The sequence below is a fragment of the Chamaea fasciata genome, unplaced genomic scaffold (genome assembly GCF_029207755.1).
Source record: "Chamaea fasciata isolate MVZ Bird 193981 ecotype frontalis unplaced genomic scaffold, bChaFas1.0.hap1 SCAF_16, whole genome shotgun sequence".
Taxonomy (NCBI): Eukaryota; Metazoa; Chordata; class Aves; order Passeriformes; family Sylviidae; genus Chamaea; species Chamaea fasciata.
This window is the reverse complement of record NW_027094101.1, coordinates 5,635,914-5,659,666: the sequence shown is the minus strand read 5'-3', so window position 1 is coordinate 5,659,666 and position 23,753 is coordinate 5,635,914. Positions and strand designations below refer to the sequence as shown.

General features: G+C 40.9%; 2 protein-coding genes across 4 annotated transcripts in view; one reads left to right on the top strand and one right to left on the bottom strand.

The window, feature by feature from the left end:
* Positions 1-23,753, top strand: part of CUNH7orf50 (chromosome unknown C7orf50 homolog) — a 124,728-nt gene that overhangs the window by 53,983 nt on the left and 46,992 nt on the right. The window contains exon 1 of one of the 2 annotated variants that reach the window (XM_066198175.1): positions 7,772-7,923. The exons of the other annotated variant lie outside the window; for it this stretch is intronic. The gene's annotated coding sequence lies outside the window, so the exon portion shown is untranslated. Of the gene's footprint in view, positions 1-7,771; positions 7,924-23,753 lie in introns of those variants that run through there. 2 annotated transcript variants of the gene reach the window in all.
* Positions 1-23,753, bottom strand: part of GPR146 (G protein-coupled receptor 146) — a 49,046-nt gene that overhangs the window by 10,082 nt on the left and 15,211 nt on the right. Inside the window, exon 2 of one of the 2 annotated variants that reach the window (XM_066198170.1) lies at positions 16,903-16,944. Coding sequence is in view for 1 of the 2 variants with exons in the window: in XM_066198169.1 (XP_066054266.1) it covers positions 7,120-7,318 (199 nt within the window). In the remaining variant the exon portion in view is untranslated. Of the gene's footprint in view, positions 1-7,119; positions 7,334-16,902; positions 16,945-23,753 lie in introns of those variants that run through there. The other variant, XM_066198169.1, reaches the window with a different exon arrangement.

Below are 23,753 nucleotides of genomic sequence, written 5' to 3'. Positions count from 1 at the left end.
TTTTGGAATATACTTTTCTCATGCAGTTGCTCAGTTGCTGCTGTTTATAATGTAATGCTACAGCTCAGATAAAATACTTTTAACATGAGTGGAGAAGAAAATCCTGCTTGATACTGGGGGCTGGGCTGAGAAACAGGCCCTTTCCAACCCTATCATTTATGTCTCTGCGGTGCAACCATTGACCAGTTTGGCAGGGCCAAGTTTGTAATTGATATTGGTTCCATTTATAATGTGGTAAATTCAGTGCGATGTAAGGTGACAGAAGGCAGGGTCAGGCAACAGGGATAACTGATACAAAGTAGCATTGAATATGATAAGGCTATGTTGGATATTTTAAAAAGTACAAATCAAAAAGCAAGAGTAGGTCAGTTGAAAGAGAGGGAACAAGGGGGTTTCCTCCCATGGTAAGTGAACTCATGGAAGAGCAGTCACCCAACCTTCCGGTCCCACTGATTGCACACTTCATTAGGCTCAGGTTTTGGTTTTCTAAACCCTTTCTCTTTGCTATATAACCTGCTTTAGTAGCAGCATAACAATAATTAATAATTAAAATAAACCCAAGACTTTTCACTTATATAGCCCAACTTTTGTCTACTCCTGCTTGAATCTGCACAATTTGAGTGCTGTGAACCCATTTCCAGCTCTATAGGTAATTGCCTTCCCTTGGACAAATGTTTTTCCTTTAACATTCTTTCTATCTACACATAAATTCTTATGTGCATTTCCTGGTTTCTTAAAATACCCCTTGAGTTTCATGTCTGCCTGGCCAATGTTTTCCTCTTTATTTCTCCCTGATGACTCCCTTACAATTAACATTCCACCACCCATCTTTATTTGCTTATATGACACACACACACAGAGTATCATATCCAGCTTATGACAGGGCTTCCAAGCATGACAGACACACTTTCACTTCTACTTTTGTGATTTTCCCGTAGGTCATCTCAGGCTGTTCTTTGGTATTTTGCATCAGCAATAAAGATTACATTCTCAAGAACTGTAAGGGTGCATTTCCTTTGCACATGGCACGAATACAGAGATAACTATGTTCCTGAAATTGGTTTTTGCATTTTCCTTTGGTTCACCTTTGAGGTTGCTCACTCTGCTTTTCCAGAAATTCTGAATAAATGTTGTCTTCAGAGCTTCTTCCTGTGGGCCCCTCTGTCACTTGCTGGGTGACCTTTGCTATTGTTCCATAGATGCTGGCAGCCTCTGTCTCATTTGTTTATCCTCTCATTCTGTAAGCGCCACCTTTGTGGTAAATCATCTGCACAGCAGCTACCTGGTGATTCAGATCCCACTTGTGCCCTGATAATCTGCTTACTGCCCCGGCCTCTTGGCAACCTGCTAAACAGATGCTTTTTTTTCCCTCCTGTTTTGACTTTTTGTTTTTATTTATAATTGTTATCATTAAATGTATAAATAATATGTAAAATTATTAACATAATATAATTATTAGCAATGTCAGCTGAGCATGTGGTTTCTGTTTAGATCGTTCAGCTCTTTTGGAATCTGAGTTCATATAAGACAATGTCAAAAGTAAATTGCAAATTGCTGCCACGGGTCACTAAGCATCAAGAAATGAGTTCAGACGGGCTTTTTGTGTGGAAGGAGGAGGAAAACTTGATTTTGGTGTATGGTGACTGGTTTTTTAGGATGTGCTTATTCTCTAATAGGTAAGAACTGCAGAACTTTCTTCTGTTTTTAGAGTTAATAGAAGGTTGCTCAGAACAACGTGCGTGTCCATCAGAAATGAATAATTACATTTGCTTTAGTTTCTCTTTCTCCCTCTCAATTTCTAAGCAGCTTAAAGCTTATGAGAACAGATAATACAGTCCAATAAAGGAAGACAGAAAAGATCAGCTACTCTGGAAACCATCATCAAAACTGCTAAATGGTGTTTTTAAGAGCCCTTTAGATCTGCTGGAGAGTGGCAGTGTCGTGGTGCTCTGGAAGGTTGTAATAACCAACTACCATGGGGTAGAAGTTCTGTGGAGAGGAGACAGCCCAGCACTGCAGCCCCTAAAGATTTGTGTGGAAGGAATCCCTTGTTCACGCACAGATGCTCTCTGCCAGGCACATCTGCCACTCCAGATAAACCCTCCTTTTTTGTGCTGTTTATTTCTTTGCGGTGGAGCCTCTGCGGGAGTTGGGTTGCCAGTGGCTGTGCCCTCCTGGCAGCTGCTGGGGAACAGCTGCACCGGGGCCTCTGCAGGGGTTAACTCTATAAACTCAGCCTTGTTTTGTTAAGTTCTCCCTGTCCCAGCATCGGATGAGTGGCACTGATGTGCTGCTCCACCCCTTCCTGACTTCTCTTTATCACTGAATCCTGTAAGAGCTTCTATATGGAAAACATGACATACTGTTTCTATTTTAATGTTTCTGTGCAGCCAGAAAGAATTCACTCTAGAGTGAACTGTGTAACTTCTAATACTTAAGGACTTCATCACTGCAAAAAGTGAAATACCTTCCTTTTGTGCATTCTAAAAGTGAGGATTCCATCAGGCAGAATGAATTTACACAGTGATTACCTGTGTTCATCTGTCTACAGGCCTTAGCTGCCAGGGATCCTGACATGAGACACAATTTGGTGATGCTCAAATATCCACTAGATAATGCTTTTAAAAAAGATTCATTACATGCAAAACGAAACCCGAGTAATTTTCCTAGTATTCATATTCACTTCCAGGAACTTACGGCATATTAAACACCAGGAATAATTAGAATGAATGCAGTATTAGAAAATCAGCTTACGTAAGGTGCTTCCAGTTCTGCATTTTATAAAGCTGACCAGTTGGAATACAAGAAGTGACAGCTTTTAAGCATCAGCAGAGTAGATGGCGCCGTTCGGAGTGCTGAACAGCCAGTGAGCACTGCTGCAGTTCTGCTCCATGTTCTCAGAGCACTCCGAAGTTGATTTTGGGTTAGCCATCCTACTTTAAAACTAAGTAGCAACTACCTTAAGTAACATTCAGTGTCAAGATGACGGAAAGTTGTTACGTATATGTATTAATCCTTTCAATTGCTTCACTGAAAACAAACTTTTAAAAAAATTCAACCTTCGTGAGAATTTTCAGCGTGCTTGTAACTGGTGAGCCACAGAAACCAAAAGAATTAATTAAAAAATACAGAAAATTTCAGTTTCTGGGAGAACACACAAGTAAATAATTTCCTTCAGTTTAAAACTGAATGTAAGTTGCAGATTCTTTTACTATGAAGCACTACAACTCCCTGGATCTAACAAGGGTTATGGACACCTTCAGAAGGCATCTTTACTGTTGTGATGTTGATGTTCAGAGCAGGTGGGACTTAGTAGACAGTTTATCCCACTGTTTTTAATGAAAATAATTCATTCATACTGACCTCAGGAACTTAATAGATGAAGTGGGTGATTTCATTAATAATTTTTTCATATCTTGCAATCATCAGTGTTTAAATATAAGGAGTTTTGCCCCCAGTATCTATAGACACTTAAACGGTAGAGCAACAGGTCAGTTAAGACCAGTTTGTGGGAAAAAATTCATGAAACTTACGTGTTCCTGTTTTTTATGTAAAGATCGTATCGTAGTAACTTCTGCTGAGGCCTTTTGAACATTCGAGATAATATAAAACACAGTTTTATGGTAAAATTCTTTGTTCAGGTAATGTCTTTAATAAGTGCAAACGGGTCATTTGCACCTCTTAGAAGATAGCAGGTGCCTGGATCTCTGCATTTCCAGCGTTTGGGAATTGCCCAGATTGCAGCTAAGGAATGTTTGCACTTCTGGTTCGTGTAAATCAGCATCACTCCAGTGAAGAAGACAGATTCTCGCCAATCAAAATTAGTGCAAATTCTGCCAATTCTGGGATTTGCTGACCTAATTTATTCCAGGAAGAGTGTGTCAAAGGTGCACGGACTGTGCTGGAATTAGTCTGTAAATGAGTTGGCCTGGTGAGCTGGCAGGGTGGAAACAGCAGCTCTTATCTTCTCCCACTGTTTGTCAGCTTCACCCGTGCTCAGGGCTTGGGCAGGGAACTCTGCTGAAATTTGGCAGTACAGAAACATTCCCCACAGATCTTTTGGTGCCAGTTGCAGAGACTGACAGGAGGCACAGATGGTACTTTTCCTGGAAACTCTAACATAATGCTGTTTCCTATTAGAAACACTGGTGAAACTGACTACGTGACTTATCAAGCAGACCATCACATTGGCTGGGGAGGAAACTCTTGTGGAACAGACTCTGACCACAGGGACCAGATTTCCAGTAAAAGCAGAAAAATTGACACAGTTCTTTATCAGATAGCATATAGAAGAATTATAAAACTGGTTTGCGTTTAGAGGTTGAAGGGGAAAATCAGCCCTCAGCATAGTTGCATTAAGGCTGAAACTACTTCAAAATTTCTCACATCCGCTGGAGATAAACATATCTTTCTGTTAATTGCTGGCAAGTCTGAAACATCTTGTTCCTGACACTCCTGTGGCTTTTAATTTTCACTGCTTGGTGAAGGAAATAGCATTTTCTAGCTGCCTCCTGGATGAACTTGCATAATTACTGATTACATCTTATTCCATTTATACTGTCTGAATAAAATATTTTAAATTTACATTCTAGGGGGTCTAGTATAATATTAATGTCATCTAAGGTTGGTTATTATTAGATGGTAAGATTTAGAATAAGAATTTTCATTTACCAGGGGCCTGAGGCATCTTTCTGAGATGAATGAGTTCTGATTTGTCCATCTATTGCTTGCCATGTGCCACGCCCCACTCCACTTTATCAGCGACATGGATTTTTTATCCCTTAGACATCAAAATGTTCTACCAACAAACTCAGTTTCTTCTGAGACTCTCCACTGCAGCCAGATGTATATATCAAACTTGAAAATAACCCTTAGCACATTCTCTTCTGCGATGCTGACAAAGAGTTTGACAGGTTTAAGTATTTGATGATTTCATTTGAGTCTGTGGCCATCCTTCCCACAGATCTGGGGGTGGGGATGCTTCCTTAGGTACTTACTCTTAGTGGGTATTGTTTTTGCAGGCCAACATGAGGCTGGACAAATGTTTCCAAGGGAAAAACAAAAACAAAAGCAAAAACAAAAAACCAACAAAACCCCAAGTAATTTTGTGGGAAGAAATGTGCAAAGGAGACTGATACCTCTGTATACCTGGACTCTTTAAACCTAAAGCCTCCCATTACAAAAACATCTGTGAAGTTACACCTGGAGTCTACTACCAGTAGCCACCTGCTGCCCACACCGCATCCATTCCATGGTATTTTAAAAAGCCATGGTTAGGATTTCTACAAATCCCTGGAACTACAGACACATTAATGACATGGCAATAAATACTAGAGCTTACTAACAGCAGTGTATCCATCCACATGCCATACAAGAATTAACCCTCTAAAATTTTGAACAGACTTTTTGTAGAGATTTCTTCATGTCCTACTTAGGTAACATGTTGTTTTTAGCAAGTCTTGCCTGCTTCAGGAACCACAGCCAACTTCTGTAGCACCTTTGTTACTGCAGGAGCCCTCATATGTAAAATTACATTGGGTTTGCATGGCAAGCTTTTGGGAAAGGTGTTCAGTTTTATTTCTCATTACCCTGCCCTAATTTGATGGTTAATGAATTAAATTTTTGTAAGTTGAATCTGTTTTGTTCAGGATGGTAATGGGTGAGTGATCTCTCCCTCTCCTTCAATTAACCCACGAGCTTTGAGTTTTATTTTCTCTCCCTGTCCAGCCACGGAGGGGAGGGATAGAGTGGCTTTGGTGGGTACCTGGTGCCCAGCCGAGGTCAGCCCACCACAAAAATAAATGTGTAATCTGCTTCCTCCTGTGCTAATGGGTGGAAGCCTGAGGAGTAATTAGTTTGTCAGAGCGCCAGTTTCTTACTAATGATTGATAAATGGTTGTTTTTACAGAGCTCACACAGGCACCGGGTGCTGAGAACAGTAAAGCACAGTTTGTAGGGAGGTCACTGGAGCCTGCTGGTCTGTCTTCACTTAAATGAGCCATACTTGCTGTGGCTATTGTGGAAAATACGCAGAATATTCTGACAACCTCTTATCTGCTGTTCAGATCCTGCATGCAGGAGTTCAGATGAATCAGACTGATGTACAAATCACAAACATTGATGTTTACATTAATCACTTTGACCAGACATTTGATTAACTTTGTTGCATCACTTCAGACTCAGTCTGACTTGTGTAGAAATGCATGGAATTCTGCTCAGGCTTTGATGGAGCCAATCAAACATGTGCTGGATATGATGCTGGCATGACAAATAGGGTGCTGCCTTTTATGCTGCTTTAGCATTTCTATCAGAACAACGTAAAGTTCAGCTGACAGAGCCCTAAGGGAAAGGAGGTATTCTGCTATGTACAGTAGAAAACAGATTTGCAAAAATCACAGTGATTAGTGTAGTTCAGAATGCTTATGAAGGCTAAAAGGACAGCAGTCATTCTGCTTATTCAAAGCTTCTGCTGAACCCAGTTAGGAAATTTTTGGTGCTTTGAAGTTTGCCTTTGGCTTACCTTCTCTTATAATATAAATGAAAATGCAACTTAATTGTGATTAATTAGTTAATTAGTTACTGCTGTGTCTATCTGCTTTGCAGTAATATTTTAGTGTGGTTTGCTGCACGTTTATTACTATCCTGTGAATAAAAGATTCATAAAGATCTCACTTTCACTGAGAACTTTTTTCTCTTAAAGACTAATTGGATTAACTTTTGATCAATTCCTCTGCTATACTTCTCTCCTCCCTTGTAATACTTCTAGATTTAATATACAGAAACATAGAGATCTTGTATATCCAGAGCAATAAATAAATTAAAGCACATAGTTATTACCTAAAGAAACAGTGAGAAATCTAGCCTAATGTGCATGAAAATTGATACGCACAAGAAAAGCTACTGTGACTTTATTTTGGCGAGCCAGATAGAAGGGGAGTGTGACAAATTCAAACAGTGATGTTTTCCCTTAAGGACTGTTATCTGAAAAGCAAACATTGTTTCCTAATGACGGCACTATTCATTTTCACTGATCCAAGGCTTAGATGCATTCACGTAAATTCTTCCTAGGCTCTTAACAAACCAAAAGCAATCTAAAAGGAGGACCGCTTAAAATCTCACCTGGGAGGAGGCACTGCCTTGCTGTCCCTGGACGGCCGGCAGAAGCATTTTGCCCATCAAGGCAGACCCTTCTGCGAGTGGGTGAGCTCAGCAGAGTCTCATTTCTGGGGCAGGGTGAACAGTGGCCGTGGCCGCGGTGCCCTCGGCGTGGCTCTGGACACTGTGGCTGCATGTGACTGCCCTGCACAGACGTGCTCATAAATCCCCTAAGCTGCAGCCACACGCTCTCATTGGAGCTCTGGCTGAGCCAGGGCCTGATCCTGCCCTAGGCACCGTGCTGTGTACCCTGCCCCGGGTTGTGAAAGGCTTGGGGGAGGTCTTGTTTTGGAAAGCGGTTCGGGGAACAGTTCTTCAGCCTTTGGTGTCATTACGTAACGGGGGACAAACAGCGGCCGCATCAGACCCGGAGAGCTTCGCTACAGGAAAAGGATCTGACCGTCAGAGCAGCTCCTCTGTGCACGGTAACAGAGTCACGGACCCGCAGCAGAACGAGCCAAGCTGACAAAAATACTCTGTTGGTGATTTTCTTCAGAGCTGCTCATCAGAGCTGTGTATGCCGGCAGTCATTTCCCCCCACCTCGGAAACACGATGCTGTTTAGCAAAACCCTGCGACTTCCACTTGCCCTCTGGAGACTTAAGGCAGTAACCTACATTAGACCTGAAAAAGAGCCAACGGGAGCTTTAAAAAATACTGTAAACCTCAGAATTCTTTTAAGCATTCAGAAGAAACATTTTAATTGGGGGGAAAAAAGAAGTCTCATAAGGAAAATGGTGCTGCTCTATCATCTGACTTTAATGAGGTGGTAGGTGAATGTAAATTCTTTGCATTTGAATAAAAAGCCTGTAACATCATGATTCCGTCTATTTAGCTTGAATACAAATAGTCCTTAAATAATTTGCCTTTTAAAACTGTAATGAAGAAATAATTTATGTGTTTTCCTTCCTCCCTCAAAGCAGTAAAGTTTAGTATTTTACTTATCAACCATAAAGGAGTTGAACCATAAAATGAATGAAGAATTTGTCACTCATGTTAGCATGCGTATCTTCTTTTGCTGTATAAATGTTTTGTTATTTTACATCATTAGTTGCTTATTTATTCAACTTATTTTGAAATTTTGCAGTTTCTTAGAAGCTAAAACTTCACAACAGGACTCTGAGATAGGCTCTAAGGTTAACGCCTGAGAACTTTTTGAGTGTTGGTATTTATGACTTAAGTATTTGCTTAGTTCAGTTATTTTTTTGTTCCCTTTGGCCAAGCTTTTATTGTTTATATAAAAGTTAAAAACCCCCAAATCTCTATTTATAATGTCTATCACACAGCAGCTCTGCTTGTAGATCCCATGTAAGTATTTTCCGTTAGATTTTCTATTGCTGGAGATTGGTCAAATTATTAAATAAACAAGCACTTCTTTAATCTCTGAAGTAGTATTTCTTTGAGGAGACAGTGTGGGGCAGCCCAGGATTATGACTTTTCCTTTTTTTATGGTTTGTAGTATTTCATACTTATCACTCATTTGGTTAAGCCGTAATGTATGGTTTGTATTTTGAAACACGGAGAAGAAAACCCAAACTGTGTTGTTGATTTATATTGGATAATACCAGTGACAGCTGAGCACGGAGTTGAAGGGGAAGTGTGCCTTCCTGTTGAAATTCAGACCTCATAAACTTTAGCGTATCAGCTTTTTGCAGGGGGAAAAAAAAAGCAGAGATTGGGAGATGGAATAGCACTCCTCTGGTCTCCAGGGAGAGCAGGAGGTAATAATGTGGCTCCTTTGAGTCTGCTGCTCTTCTGGTTTTCTAGAGGCAGCTGCTTGCTCTTATAGGCCCCATCAGTCCATCACTTCTTTCAGGCTGCAGTGCCCACTACCTAATACTTTTTCCATTTTCCTGGCTGGGTTTGTCCAGCAGACTTTCCACAAGGTTTGTCTGAGTGCAGAGATACGGAATCCCTGACACGGTTATGCTGTGTATCTACAGCTTGTAGTAACAAGTGGTAGTTGATCACCTTGGGGAACTTGTGGCAGGGGAGATTGTTGTGCTTTGACCATAAAGGTCCACATTTCAACAATATCCATACTTAAGAGAATTTTTCCAGATATTTCTTGTGTTTTCTGGTCTCCCCAGAGCAATAAAATTTAAGATATGCTTCTACTTATCAATCATAAAGGAGTTTAACCCTAATATGATCAAAGAATCCGTGGGCAGATCTATGGATGGGGTTTTGTGCTGAGACTTGGTCCTGGCCACACAGCTGCAAGGGGTCTGAGGGAAATGTTGAGGTTTACTTTGGTGACTTATTTTTAAACTCTGCCTCATTGTGAGGTCAGCAAGCACAAACCTCTGTGAAGGTGGAACCTCTTCTGTAACCTGCCAGGAAAATTCGCCCAGACCTAAAACACCTTTAAGCACAAGCCAGGTTATTTTTGCTGTGCACATGGTGGAGGTTCAGCTGGATAGGTGTCTGGTATGAGCATGAGACACACACAGAGAACATTATGAGTTGGTTTTTTTTTTTTTTTGTCACCACTAGGCAGGAGAAATCACAGAAGCCTTGGGGGTCTCCTCACAAGATGAATTTTCAGATGCAGTGAAGTATTCAATGCTTTTGGCTTGATTCATACACTGAATTAAATATGGCAGCTCCCTGTTCATCTTACCCCAAATATATCTCTCATGGCTGATGGTTCTATAAAGTTAATGCACAGCCCTGAAGTTCATAATTACAGGTAACTCTGTTAATATGAAAGTGGGATGTGAACAGTGCAGGTTTTTATTTACAGAATAACCTGTAGTGGTTCAGATGTTTAAGTCACCATATGTTTAAGGCGCTGATGTCCCTAACATGCTACTACATCTCACTGACAGACGATTCTAGTAATAGTTTTTACTTACAGAAGCTAAGTAAGATCAAAACAAAGTTCCATTCAATTTTGTTCGACATTATAGTGACTTTTAGAAGCTCACCTTTCAGGAGTGCTCTGTGCAGTAACTTAGGTAGAGTCAGTGATTCAGGTGAAATAAACAAATCACAAGGTTAAAGTGAAAGTAGTTATTCAGGACTGTGGTTGCCAGAGTATTATTTTTGTGAGCTGAAGTGGTTTCATTGAAGCATCACGACAATATTAGTGAATAAGTGGCTGTGTTCAGCCCTTCATACCCATATGCAGAGTGTCTATAAAGAGTGGTCATTCATATAAAGAATTATTACAAATATTCCTCAGTATATTTTTATCTTAAGCTGGTACCTTCAAGGGAATGCAAGCAGTTGATGGTTCAGGATAGAGACTCTGGGCAAAGATCTCCTGGTTCATTGCACAGAATGAAGCCAATCCCCACTGACAGTCCTTCTCATTTTCAGTATTACTGTTTTAAGTGTGAAGCAAGGTGTAGTATTAATGGGGTTCTGTCAAGACTGTTGATTTCTGTTTCATCTTAGTGTGAATATTCAGCAAGTTCATATTTGGTCATAACAAGTCTGAAAATGCTTTGGTAATTACATAAAAAAATGAAACTGAATGTGCAAATCAGCTGAGGTAAGCAAGACTTATTTACAAATTTTAGATTAGTGGCATTAGCACTGCCTTTTATATGGGCACAGTTTTAAGTGCCTTTCCTTTTTCATCTGCTACAGTATTTCAGGTTGCAAGAACTTTGATGGAAAACTTTAAAAAGACGACCACAATTGTACCAGTGCTGCAACCCCATTAATCATGCATTCATTCCTCAGAACCAGCGTCTCTGGTTTGAGGAATTCACCCAGCTCTCCCTGAGGGCCATTCCAGATGAGCTCTGGTGAAACTGGCTGTGGAAGCTGGATGTGTCACAGCCTCTTTTCTACTGAGGGCCACCAGAAAGCGAGTGGCACCTGCTTGGGACAACAGAGGAGCTCGTTCTGAGGGGCACTGCTGTGCACTGAGCAGCTGAGGCAGCTCAGGGTTACTCTCCTTGTGCCAGCTCCATCATTACAGGAGTGGGAACCTCCTCCATCACAGCTCCTTCCTCTGCTGACCTGATCCTCATGTGATTTTTAGTGAAAATCCCTCAGACCTGCTAACCCTGCTAAATCGTAGAAGCTTTTCCAAAGTATTCCAAGCTTGTGGTTCATGTCAGTAGCATGCCTTTTATTTTATTTCAAAAAGACCATGATTCTGTTTCAGAAACGTTGTTCTCTGCAAAAAACCTGATAGCTGCATATCAATAGGAGTGGTAAGAATGGGCAAGGCAGGAGTCTTTTCTAGTCAGCAGGTTTTTTAACTTGAATTCCTTTATATTTGACCCTGGCTGGTGTGGCCAAACTGCTGAAATTCCGTTGGGTCATTGCTTGCACGGATGTTTTTTGGTGAGTCTGTGTGCATCTTTTGTCTCTGCATACTTTGGCTAATTATATTAGCTAGTGTTTGAAAATGTCATTAGACATCAGGTCAGTTTATTTAGCTATTGTGGGCTAATCCAAACATACAGGATATAATACACAGCCCCTGACCTTTTCCTCTTACCAGGCTTTCAGCAGCCCCTTTCCTTTGCGGACCTCAGGTGGTGGAGAGGGAGGAAGGGCTTTAACCCTCTTGGTGTATTTTGTGAAGCTTACAGGACAGGCAGAAGGCACTGCAGCTCACTTTGCAGCAGAGGAGAAGCAGGAGAAAGCACAAGCAAAGGAAAAAGTCCAGGGCATTACTGTCTTCCTTAATAAATGCTTGGCTGCAGTCTCCCCACCCTTCAACCCTTTAAAAAAGTTGTAAAGCACCAAGTTTGCAAACTCCAGACTGTAGTGAGTGGGATTTCACAGCCAGCTGACCATGAAGTGCTACCAGCTTCTAAAACCTGCTTGACTGCACTTCTTGAAGCCTTCCAGATTTTGGAGAAAATTATTGCACAAAAATCTTTGAGGATGAGGTTGCATGATTGTAGATTTCTTCTAAAGGTTAGGGAGAATGGAAACGGAGTTAAAACATCATTTCCTCTAGCTGTCCATTTTACTATTGCCATTTTTGATCTATGCTCATGTGAAAAAACAATTTATGAATAAATCTCTACCCCGAGGTATTTTGATAGCATAAATCTATTGTTTTTATTGTTCACAGCAAATTTTAAATAGAAGAAAAAAACAGAGGAAGAATACAATGAAAATGTTGACCTTAATGAATGAAAATGGGACTGTTTGCACTATGAGAAAATGAGATAATTATGGCTATAAAATCCCATGCTTAAAGAATGAAAATAAACAACATACACAGTGTGTGGAAATGGGAGTGAGCCATTACAGTAAGACAGATTCACTGAGATCTTTTAGCTAAGGACTAGAACCATCCTGGAGAATGTACCTGGAGTTCAGCAGCAGTTCAAGAGATTGGTTTACAAACATACCACACCAGGAAAATATTTGGAAACCAGTAATGTTTGGCCACTACAATTGTAAGCAGCAGTAGATGCAATTTTTGTTGCATTAGAGCCATTTGGCAGGTTAGTGGTTCATTTATCTGTTGCCAAAGATTTCCTAGGCAGGTAATCTACTCTGCAAAAATTCCATATTTTAGGCTGAGTCTTCTTTTAATGGGGAAAAAAAAGTGATTTAAAAATAGCGTGTCAAAACAAAGGGTTAAATCATCAGCTAAGTACAGCACAGTAACACTGCAAAGTTTGACTCTGTTTCTGGATTTTAGAATGAATTTTCCTTTTAGCAATAGCTAAATGGTTTCCTTAGATTGTTCGTGTGTTGCACGAACCAGATCAGATCAGTCTTAAAGTTCATAATTTTCCCCAGAGTGTCTGAAATCCTACTACAAAGAGTCCTTTCGTCTTAAGAGTCTGACACCAAGTAGAAATAAAAGGCTGGAATAATAACACCCCTAACTTGGTTTAATTAATTGTATGTTTCTGTACTTAAGCTTGAAGGGTGGAAAGCATTGCTTTAAAGGCTACCTACAAAACTGGTGAATGAGCAGCCACTCAGGGTGCCACTTCAAAGAGAAACACCCAAAAGAGCAACAGAAGGGAAGCTGCTTTTGAATTCGCTCAGTTCCTCCTGGCAGCCCAGGGCTTGCAAAGGAAAACAACCCAGAAATGGTTATTTTCTTTTGTGTTAGTTACATAACCGGTTCCCAGCAAATAAAGCTGGAGGTGGAGCAGCCATACAAAGACCCACTTTGTAACCTGTGCCTGCCATAGCTGCACAAAAGAATCGCACCTGAATTTAGGACATTTTTCCTTCCTGGCTAAGGGAGATTCCTTACACTGTCGGCAGCCAGCTTGATAAAATTCAGGAGCCGTGCGTAACTCTTGGTTGCACTGGTGGATATTTTGTAATTTGAGCCTTCATGGTTACTCTAGATTTGTACCTTATTGCTGAAGCAGTCGAACAAATCTTGGTTTCTACCATTTTTTTATTTTTCAGATTCCTCTGTATGCAGTATTGTAATAAGTAAAGAAGTAGGGGAAAGTAACTGCGAAAGGGAAAGCTGGCTTATACACAACTGCTCAGTCTTCCCTTTGGGATCAGATGAAGCTCCAAAAATTGTGCTTTCATGTTAACCACCCTGTGCCACCTTCAAAGTTTGCCTTTGCAGCCATGCTGTGGCTTCCATAAAGCAGCATTTGGGATGCAGGCTGGTACTTCACTGCTGCAGATCCAGCCGGGCTGGTCAGCAGCCTTTGTCCTGGTCCTTGCTCTGGTCTTTGTCCCAACCCATGCTTGTCCTGCATCCTCCTGACTGTCAGCTTGTGGATCCCCGGCTCTGCCTGCCTCACTTTTTTCCCTCCCACAGCTCTGTAATGGCCTGCTCTTGTGTTTGGGACTACAGTTTGTGATTTACTAGTTATAAAATCCCAGGATTACAGGTGTGCTCCTTTACTGTCCTCAGGTGTCAGCTGTAGCACTGCTGCCAAGGGGTCGTGGTGCCCTCATGTTTAAAGGGTGATTAGGAGACCAGTCTGAGAGCAGCTGTAACTGATGAAAGGATCGAGAGAATTTATACTTTTGGCAGTTCTAACCATTTTTTACACTTCCTTTATGGGCCTGGAAAGGAGGGACTTGCAATAAACACGAAATTCTAAAATGTCACCTGTGCCCAACTTCTATAAACTTTATTATCATTACCTCTGTAAGAATTAAAAGTCAGTTCATGTACTCCAGAGCAGCAAATATTGTCAGACAATGTGTAATGGAAATTTCTGACTGCCAATATTTGACATCTCGAAATGAGAAGCATCCAGGATAACTTTTGAAATCTCTTGAATTCACTATATATTACAACAAAATATGAAGGTAAATATTAAGGTATTTTCATCAGATGGCTTTAAATTAATCTTTGAATTTCCTTTAAAAAAAGAAATGAAGAATCTTTGAGTAATGGAGAAACAGGGTGCCCCTCATATTGCTCTCACTCTGAAGTATGATGTAGAGAAAAATTACTTTGAAGTAGTTCCATTTCCACATTTAAACTCTTGTTTGAGTCCAGAATGGTCTTAAATTATCTGGTTTAGGCCCTGGTTCTGGAAATTAACTCTGGGTAGTCAGATGTGTAAACAGAGGCACAGCAAAACCCCACTGAAATTAACACATCTTGTGTGGCCTGGGGCTCTGTCTCATGGGGCTGTTTGCTGGGGGTTTGTTTATTTATTTTTTAAGGGTTCTAAAATGTTTCCCAAGTAAGTATGTGATGTTCCATAAATGACAGATCAGTAGTAGCAAATTTCAAACCCTCTTACAAAGTAGCTTTTCTTGGCTTTGTTGAGGAAAGTCTCTTTGATTCTGCTTGTATTTAATGTGCTGCTGGGTAACTGTGGAACATAGATCTCCTTAAACCAAATTCAGAGAGTACCGTGAACTAACACCTGCTCAAGTCTTTAATTAAAAGCGGTCTAATCTCTAACAATCTCTGTGTACATAAGCAGAAAGTATCTGTGTTTCATGTGTACTTTGAACTGCCATTCATTTAGAAATCAAAGATTTGTAAATGAAACACAGGATGCCAGACATGATGATGTTTGACTGGAATCTCTCCGTGTTGGCATAGCCTGGTTTTCCTGGTGCTGTCAGCCCCCGGGAATACATTCTTATTAAAAATTATGGAGAGAGAGAAAAATATAGAAGGAAGGCTGTCTTAAAAAATGTGTGTATCAACTACATAAAAATATATATTTAGAGCAGGCAAACACATACAGTGGGACCTGTCATGGAGAATTGCCAGTGGGATCAGACTTTTTTAGCTGAATATATTCCAGGTGAATATGTTGGCAGAGCCATTTCTACACCAGCTCTAGGTATTGGGGTAACAGATTTTTTTTTATTTTATTTTTTTTTAGAACAGTAGCCTCTAAAAAAGTGGTTGCCCATGTAGCTGCGTACATTTAATGGGTTTATGATTGGCCTTCAGTGAAGAATTTAGACTTAAAAGCTTGTCTTGCTGTGGCTGGTATCTTATTCAATGTATCTGTTCTGTTTTTATACACAGTCTCTAAGATTAGTGTGGCTGAGTATATTGAAAGTAATAAAAAACAGACACAGAAAAACTGTTGCATGTTTAAAGAAAAAAATCATAAAATGAAAGAGGAAGTGCATCATTTATTATAACACCATGTAGACTAATGAAAAACATACTGCAGGCTGGAAATTTGTTAAGAGCTGAACTCAAAAAGTTTCCACTCCCAAAAAAAAGCCTTGGGGCCTCCAGCTGTAAGCCTGTGGCTAAAGAGGCCCTATGGTAAACTGACATCAAAAATAAGTACTCCATAAACAGTCAGCTCCTGTTTCACAATAGTTGGAAAGATATTTTTAAAAAGTATTATTATTGATGCTGACTGTACTTTATCAAAGTAAAGGGAGGCAGTGCATTTATGACTAGAACATTAAATTGGGAGTTGGACACTGGGCACCAAAATGTTTCTTGTACATAGGAGAATATGAAAAAAGATGAGGTGACCTGCTGAGAGCAACAGAACAGCAGCTGGTACTGGCAGAGCTGGAATTAACATTAAATAATTCCTGGCTTCTCATCCTTTGCTCGTTAGAGTGGGCTGTACAAGTCCCCTGTTCCTCTCCACGCTGAGCAGGTGCCACACCTTGTACCCAAAGCACATTCTTTTGTTGTGTGCAAATACCCCCTCAGAGTGTTGGTGGTGTTTGCACCATCAGTGCTCCGTGAATGGAATTAATTTGCCACTTGGAGAAGACAAGGTGAAGTTTTGTGTCTGTCCTTTAAACCTGAACAAATTAAGTTTAGATTAGAAGTCTTTCCTAGAGATGCATCTTCGCTGCTGAGGCAACAAGGGCTTGGCTTTGGCTTTGCCTTTCCCCTTCTCCCTGATCAGCCCTTGTTAATGACATTCACTCCCTTGGGCCCTGGGCTTCCAGGGCAGGTTGAGCTGTCAGGGTTCAGCTCTCCCAGGAAGGCATTGCAGCCTCCATTCCTTTTGTTTGCAGAAGTAATGCCAGTTAAACCTCCTGATGTGCCTTCAGCCGGCATCTCCAGAGCTTTCCCTGCCTGGCAGAGCCCTGGAGTGCCTCAAGGATGATGGGACACTTCCAGAGAGTCCAGATTTCACAAACTTAGGCAGATGTAGTAAATGGAATGTATCTTTATGAGACTGTTTAGGTGGCTGGTTTGTGGTCTTTGAGAAGGACAATCTGAGAGTTAATATAATTTATCTTAGCTACATCTTCAGTCAGGACTTGGTATTCCAGTACCTTTTTACAGAAGTAAATATCAGGTGTAAAAGTCCCAGTTTTGGTAAAGATTTTCACAGTTTTACATTGATGAAATGAGCATTGCTACAGCTCTACTTACATGAGGTGCAGCCCAGGAAAATGTCAGTCTGAGATGGAGCCACTGGGAGGAGAAAAAGAAAAAAAAAAAGTGAAACACTTACTTCTAGGTGATTGAAAGAAATTAAAACAAAATCTAATCAAATCTGGTAAATATAGATCACTTTAATTTTTTTTCTTGCATCTCTCTATACCATCTCTGTGTACAATACCCAGTGTTTTCATCCAGTGATTAGAAAATCTGTAACATAACTGTTCATGATGTTTGCTGTTGTAATGCCTCACAGTGGGGCTGATGGTTTTATTTACACTTGTGAGATGAACTGAAGATCTTGAATAAAAGCTGTAGATTGATCTAAAAACAGAACCGTAACTTCCTTCTCTTCATTAAAAATGTCATGCTTGGTGGGTTAAAACTGGCATGTAACAGTCCCAATATGAAATATTTATCCTGTAATATGAAACCATGATAAATGTCACTTTGGTTTGTTACTGTAAGAAGTGGTGGGTCTGGCACACAGTGTCACGTTAATTCACTACACCAAGTATGTGTTAGCTCTTTTGCATGCTATGAGGAAAAAATATAGAGAATAGATTTTATTGTATTATAAGAAGTGTAATATACCCATCCACTCAAAATTTGCAACCACTATTTCAGTATGCAGATGTAACTTATCTAAAGGAGAAGAAAAAATAAGTAAAGCACTAACTTCCATATGTACTGCAGTAGGAAAAAAAATATAAACAGTCACACATAAGGAATTAGAGGTTTGACCTGAGATTAATGATTGAACAGTCATATTTGTAGAGAAAGGCAAACTTTAATAAGAGTAGATGAGTTTTCCCATAAAAAGAAAGATTAACTTGTTCAAGGGCACTTAATTATGACTGAATTTGAGGTAAGTAGAACACTTTATCTGGGAAAAAATGTTTTAAGATAGCTGCCCGTCCTACTTCATTCTTTTTGTATTAAAGTTTTATTGAGAGATACAATGCTGGTCTGTAAAAGACTGATCTCGTTCTGATGCACTTTCTGTCTACTATCAGCACCAGTCATGGTTGTTACTACTACATTTTCCAGTCAGGGCTCCCCAGCTCCCCTGCTCTCCTTGGCCTCTCTCTGCCCTCTGTTTGACATCTTGTGGTTGGCATTTAAGGGCCCAAGAAAAACAAACAGTGCAACCAGTATTTTGCTTGTAATTTTAGTTTCATAGTTCGATGGAGAATAGTAAATAGAAGGACAAACTGTTACGATTTTATGTGGTCTTAATCTTAAGAGAAAGGGATTTCCATGGCTAACATGTCTTTGTGATGGTAGAAAGGTAGAAATGCCCAACACCAGCTCTGGTGGCTGTAAAACCCTGCAGTAGTGGCTGGCTCATCACAGTCTCTGGCTGGCCTCACTTCTCAAGAACAAAAAATAAATCTGCCACAAATCCATCCAAAGAAGGAGCAGCTGTTCTGTTCATACTTCCATGCAAATTTAAGTCACATTTGGGGATGTAGTGGGACAGCTGCCCTGTGCTTCAGAGCAGAAACTGATTGTGGAGAGCTTCTCCTGGTGCCTCTCACTGCTGAAGTCCCACCTGGACACAGCTGTGACACATCTGGAGCTTTGGGAGCTCCAGCTGTGTAAGGACAGGCTGCAGGAGATGCCCCCCCTGAGTAATGCAGTCCTTCAGTGCTTTAGGTGTGTCCTGTGGCCTCGTCTCCCTGTGGGTATGGATATCACTAGAATTAGACACGTGAATTGTTGAATTCAGCTGGCAAAGTTGCACAAGTTTACTTATATACATGGCAAGGTGCGTCACTGAGATCTGCACTCCATGGACCACTGCTGTGTGCTCATGGAGCTTTTAGGGCTGGGTTGGAGAAGGTTCTGTGGTCACCCAGCAGTGTCAAAAGAGCACCTTTGCTCCTGCTGCCCTGCTGCAGCTTCCCAAGGATAACGTGTGTGACTCACTGCTTTCCTCCTCAGTTGCCCTTCTGCATTGATTTTCTTGCTTTCTGATCCTTGCTGTTGAAGTACAATTTCTTGTACGCAGTAAATAACGTTTCAGGATTGATTAAATCGCAACATGAATCACAATGGAAATGCTGAGCTATACGCACGGCTCTTCACATCTCTAAGTCTGTGGAGATGAATAACAAGTTCTGTAGTGACAGCCTTAAGGTGGGTTTGCAGTTTTGCTGGGAGCTGAACTCACTGGTTTTTGTTTTAATGTAGGCAACTTGAGTGGAATAAAATGCTGGTTAATCAGTTTGAAATGAAATTGTGGCATGGGCAGAATGAGCATAGCTATTTCTAGATAGCTTAAAGAATGGAGTATGATTTCAAAGGTCATGTGTAATTATACTTTTATTCATGAGGCCTGTGATTTATATTATAACAAATATAATTCATGTGTTGTATTAATCATACTGAATTCTGAATCAGAACATCAAATTTGGCAGTGCTATAATTAAGAAAAATGAAAGTGATAAGGAGTAGCAGCTATGTAGCTAATGAAGGAGTTAATTTCAACGTGTGTTTTAGCCCATTAAGTACTACAAAGCAAGAAGTGCTGCTTTGCCAGCACATCTAAAGGATAAAGGAAGGCAGTTAAGTACCACTCCCTTCCCCAGCCAGCATTGCTGGGAATACCGGAGAGCTCCGGCTGGAGTTCCGGCGGGAGCCTGCACAAGAAATGTGCAAGAAGATATAAATCTTCAGATTTATATCTGCAGATTGTCATTTAGCAAGGAAAACCTTTTGTATTCCGCATGTGGACACGAATTTTTCCCTATGCAAATACTTTTATCCTTTAAGGTTGGACTAAGTTTTACAAAATTATAAAGCCAAGAGCTCAGGTGTTTTTTTCTGTGTGTCAGGACTCTCCAGAGGCTGGGATCTGCAGGCCATCCAGGACATGATTGTTCACGCTGTGCTTTGCATTCTTCTTTTTTTTTTAAGAAGTCTGAAACGTTTTCCTTGTGTGGTTTCACAACCCCATTTTTTTTTTCCCCAAACAGCAGGAGTCCTATCACTAGATCAAATTTGGAATTCACTGCTTCCAACAATTGTCTGATGGATCCACATGTTTACACAGCATGACACTGGCATCCAGATAGTGTCATGAAAGTCCCCAATCAGTACTACTGTTTCATGCTTCCTCCCTGCTTAAAATAAAGGAGGGGGGGGAAAAAAGGAAGAAAAAAGGGAAAAGCTATAGGCACTTTTTTTCCCCTGGTACGCAGGGGAGCAGTGAATGATCCCTCTGTTTCAGCCACCAGTACTCACTCTCAGAATTTTGGAAAAGACTTTTTCCATTTGCTCTAACTAAAAACGCCAACTCTCAGGTATTTTTTCAGTACTTATTGTATCAATAAATAGATCTTAAAATCATATAATCCCAGAACTGCCTGGGGTTTAAGAGACCTTAAAGATGATCTACTTCAGGCCCACTGTGGACACACCAGACCAGGTTGCTCCGAGCTCCATCACACCTGGCCTTACTTCCAGGGATGAATGCTACAAAACGGGAGAGTGGAAAATAACATTTCCAGACCCAATCCTTTCTTCCTCCCTGAGACTCCCAGCTGAATGGAAACTTTTATCTGTGTAGTGGTGTGCCCCTAAGTTGCAGCCCCCCACACCACTGCCTCGATGAAGCTCCATCTGCTGCTTGCCACCGGTGTGTCCTTGTGCTGATGTGATCATTTGCATGGCCTTATGGTGAATCAAATCACCCAAAGGATCTGTCTGAAAACCAGAGTATTGAGGGGCAGGCTCAGGCACTGGGCATTTGTGTAGCGTGGGACAACCATCTGTAGTTTACTGACTCGTGTATTCTGCCGAGTGTTTGATTCCTGTTCCCTGTTATTGAATGTGAATAAATCAGTAGCAATTGCTTGGCAACAACCTTCCACGGTCATTTGCTCTGAAGAAACTTAGTCCCTGGTAGCATTAACTGAAGGAAGGGGGGTTTGGCTGGGACACCAGAACTTTTCTTTTTTTTAATGCTCTCATGGGATCTTTCACTTCCACACAAGCAAACTGCCTGAACTGGCCAAGTGGTCTTGATTTAATGTTGCTTTATGAACATGACTTGTCGCAGCTGCAGGATGTCATAACCTCTATTTCCTTAGCTTAGATTTGAAATCTGGAGCCATATGATTCAGATGAACCACAACTGCCCTTGCTTAATTTAACTTGATGTATTTGTTTAGAAAATACTGTTGTTCGCTCCAAGTTTTAGCTGCTAAACAAATTAAGCTGATCTGCACTGCTAAATGGGGAGTACTGACCAGCTTGATTAAAAAACTCCCTAAAAGCTGCAAAGAAAGCTCCAGTAATCTTTAGCTTATCAGTGCCAATGAACATATTTCATTAGTGTAAACTTATAAAATCAAAACTTGTTTTAAATACAAAAATTAGACATTGTCCCTGAGATGAGTGTAGCTCTGATACAAAAAGAAACCCCAAATTCTTACAAAAATAATTGCATGTTGTACACTATTTCAGGGAAGTACAGTGAGCTCACCAAAAACTGTTGCTGCAGACAGGATTCAGAGTACAAGATGATGAGCAAAACTGAGTTGGCTTTGCATTCAAAATTTGATTTTACAGGGCTCCTGTTCTTGTGCAGCTTAGAAACAAGCTTTTGCATTTGAAGTAAAGCCAACTGGATTTGTAAAGATACTTATCTTAATCTCTGGCCCCATTCAAATCACCAGAAAATATGAAGGCTGACAAGCCTAACTTGATACACTTCTCAATTAATATTTTTATGTTATAGTACACACAGATTTGCACAAGTGCCACGTTTGAAGTCACTCAGCTGGTTTCCAAGTGGCAGATGCTGCCTTCACTACTGTGTCTGCTCTCCACAATAGTAAATATGAATGTCAGAGTTTAGTGTCTTCCTTCGTAACTTGTTGCATTAGAGAAATCTTAATTTAGTCCATTTTAATATGAGACTGAACTTTTCAGTTCTAGGTTCACACGTACAGTGTGTGTCAGCTCTCCACAACTCCTTGCTACTTTTGGCATTTTGTCTTCTGCTGAAATTTATGTGCTCATCGGTTGAGCAGTATTTTTTGTTGTTTTGTAAATTCTTTTTTTAGGTGTAACTCATCTAGAGTAAGCGGTCAGAACAAAAGCTGTGCCACATCCTTTCAAAAGATACTTGATCATGTGCTTTAGATGTGTGAAATTAAAAAAAAAAAAAAAAGAGAGAGAGAAACAGTCTTTCCCATGGCTGTAGTCTGTTAAATACAAAAAACCCCCAAACCTTCCCCAGCATTTGCAAACCCACCCTTTTATTGAAGAGCTTGAGACACAGCAGAAGTGAAAAATCACCCAAAAGGGTCTGCCTGTGCACCCAGTCACTGAAGGTCAGTCTCAGTTGCTAATATGTCCTGTGACATTTTTCTTACTGTTTGTTATATAAATGAAGATTCTCATTTACAGGATCTAATTTGTAGAATTTTTTTTAATGATTACATTTATAAATGTTATAACCTAATTACATTCTTAACTTCCACTTTCTACAGCTGCTTGTTTGTAGTGGTATTTTATAAATTTTCTTATTTAATTATCCATAGGTGCTCGGAGAGACTAAACAGAAAGTTTGAGAGCTGGGATGCCTTCCCAAATGTAGTTTAGAGCCGTGGGCCAGTCAGTGAACTGCTGGTGCAGTCTGAAATAGAAGTAGCCCCAGCAGCACCTGCTGGAACAGCATCTGCAGGATGCTAAGTTTGGCAAATCTACATTTGCGTGTTGATAACCTGCAGGTGGATCAGTGTGAGGGCACCCACAGAGCTGCTTCTAATTGTCAGGTGTGTCTTATGGAGTGGAAAAGTGCAGAGGAAACTGTATTCAAATACTGAAAATTACCTTACAATTAACATGCAATTTTACTTGATGGGTTTTGGGCAGTTCTACTTACTGCCAAACTGCATGGACTGAGTGAGTTTTTCCTTATCTCGTGTCCTCTTCCTCCGAGGATATTGCAACAAACTGGTTCTGAGTTTAGTGTAAGGCAGTGGAGCCTTTCTGGATTTAAAAGCTGGTGTTGGTGTCTGAAGGCAGTGCTATGGCCTGGGGACTTGGGTGAATTCCTTAACAGTGGTTCTGGACCAGCTGGAGCAGTGTCTTGCACTTCACCATCCTTTTTTTTTTTTTTTTTTCTGACATGGTCACTGAAAATTATTTATGCACCCTAAGATTTAACCCATCCAGTATTAGACTGTGCTCTGTCCCAGCCTTGCAGGCTGACCTGACTTGATATTCACACACAGAGAGAGCTGACATTTCACACGTATCTCTGTCACAGCTGATGGCTGAAGAGCACTTTCAGTAAGCTGCTGACAGCTCGATGGCACCATGTGTGGCCAGGCAGCTCCCAGGAGGGGACGCGTCTGGCCCCTGGCTCGCTCGGCCAGTTGGACGTGGGCACTTTCCTGCCAACAGTGTGAACGTGACCACCTCCAGCCACTGGGATGCCTGCACTGCCTCCACTGCTGGTACCTGCCTGATGGCACCTGGTTCTCTCTCAGCTAACCTGCTGCTGGGACACAGAGCTGCCCTGCAGTCTGTCATCGGTAACAGAGGTTACTGACTGGAAGGTTTGCACTGTCTACCAGAGGTGGAGGATTGCAGAAGGGAGTTCCAGGAGAAGATGGTGAGTGCTGTAGTGCTCGAGCAGGGAGGAGCTGGAGGTGGGCTGAGCGTGTTGTTGAGACAGAAAAGAAGAATGAGATTTTGCAACAAGGAGGAAGTGCTGTGGCTGATTTGCCACATCACAGTTCTCAGTGGCCCACCCATTTGTTTTGACGTAAATACCTACTCTCGAGCTATGTCGAGGCATGAAGATGACACGTACCCTCACA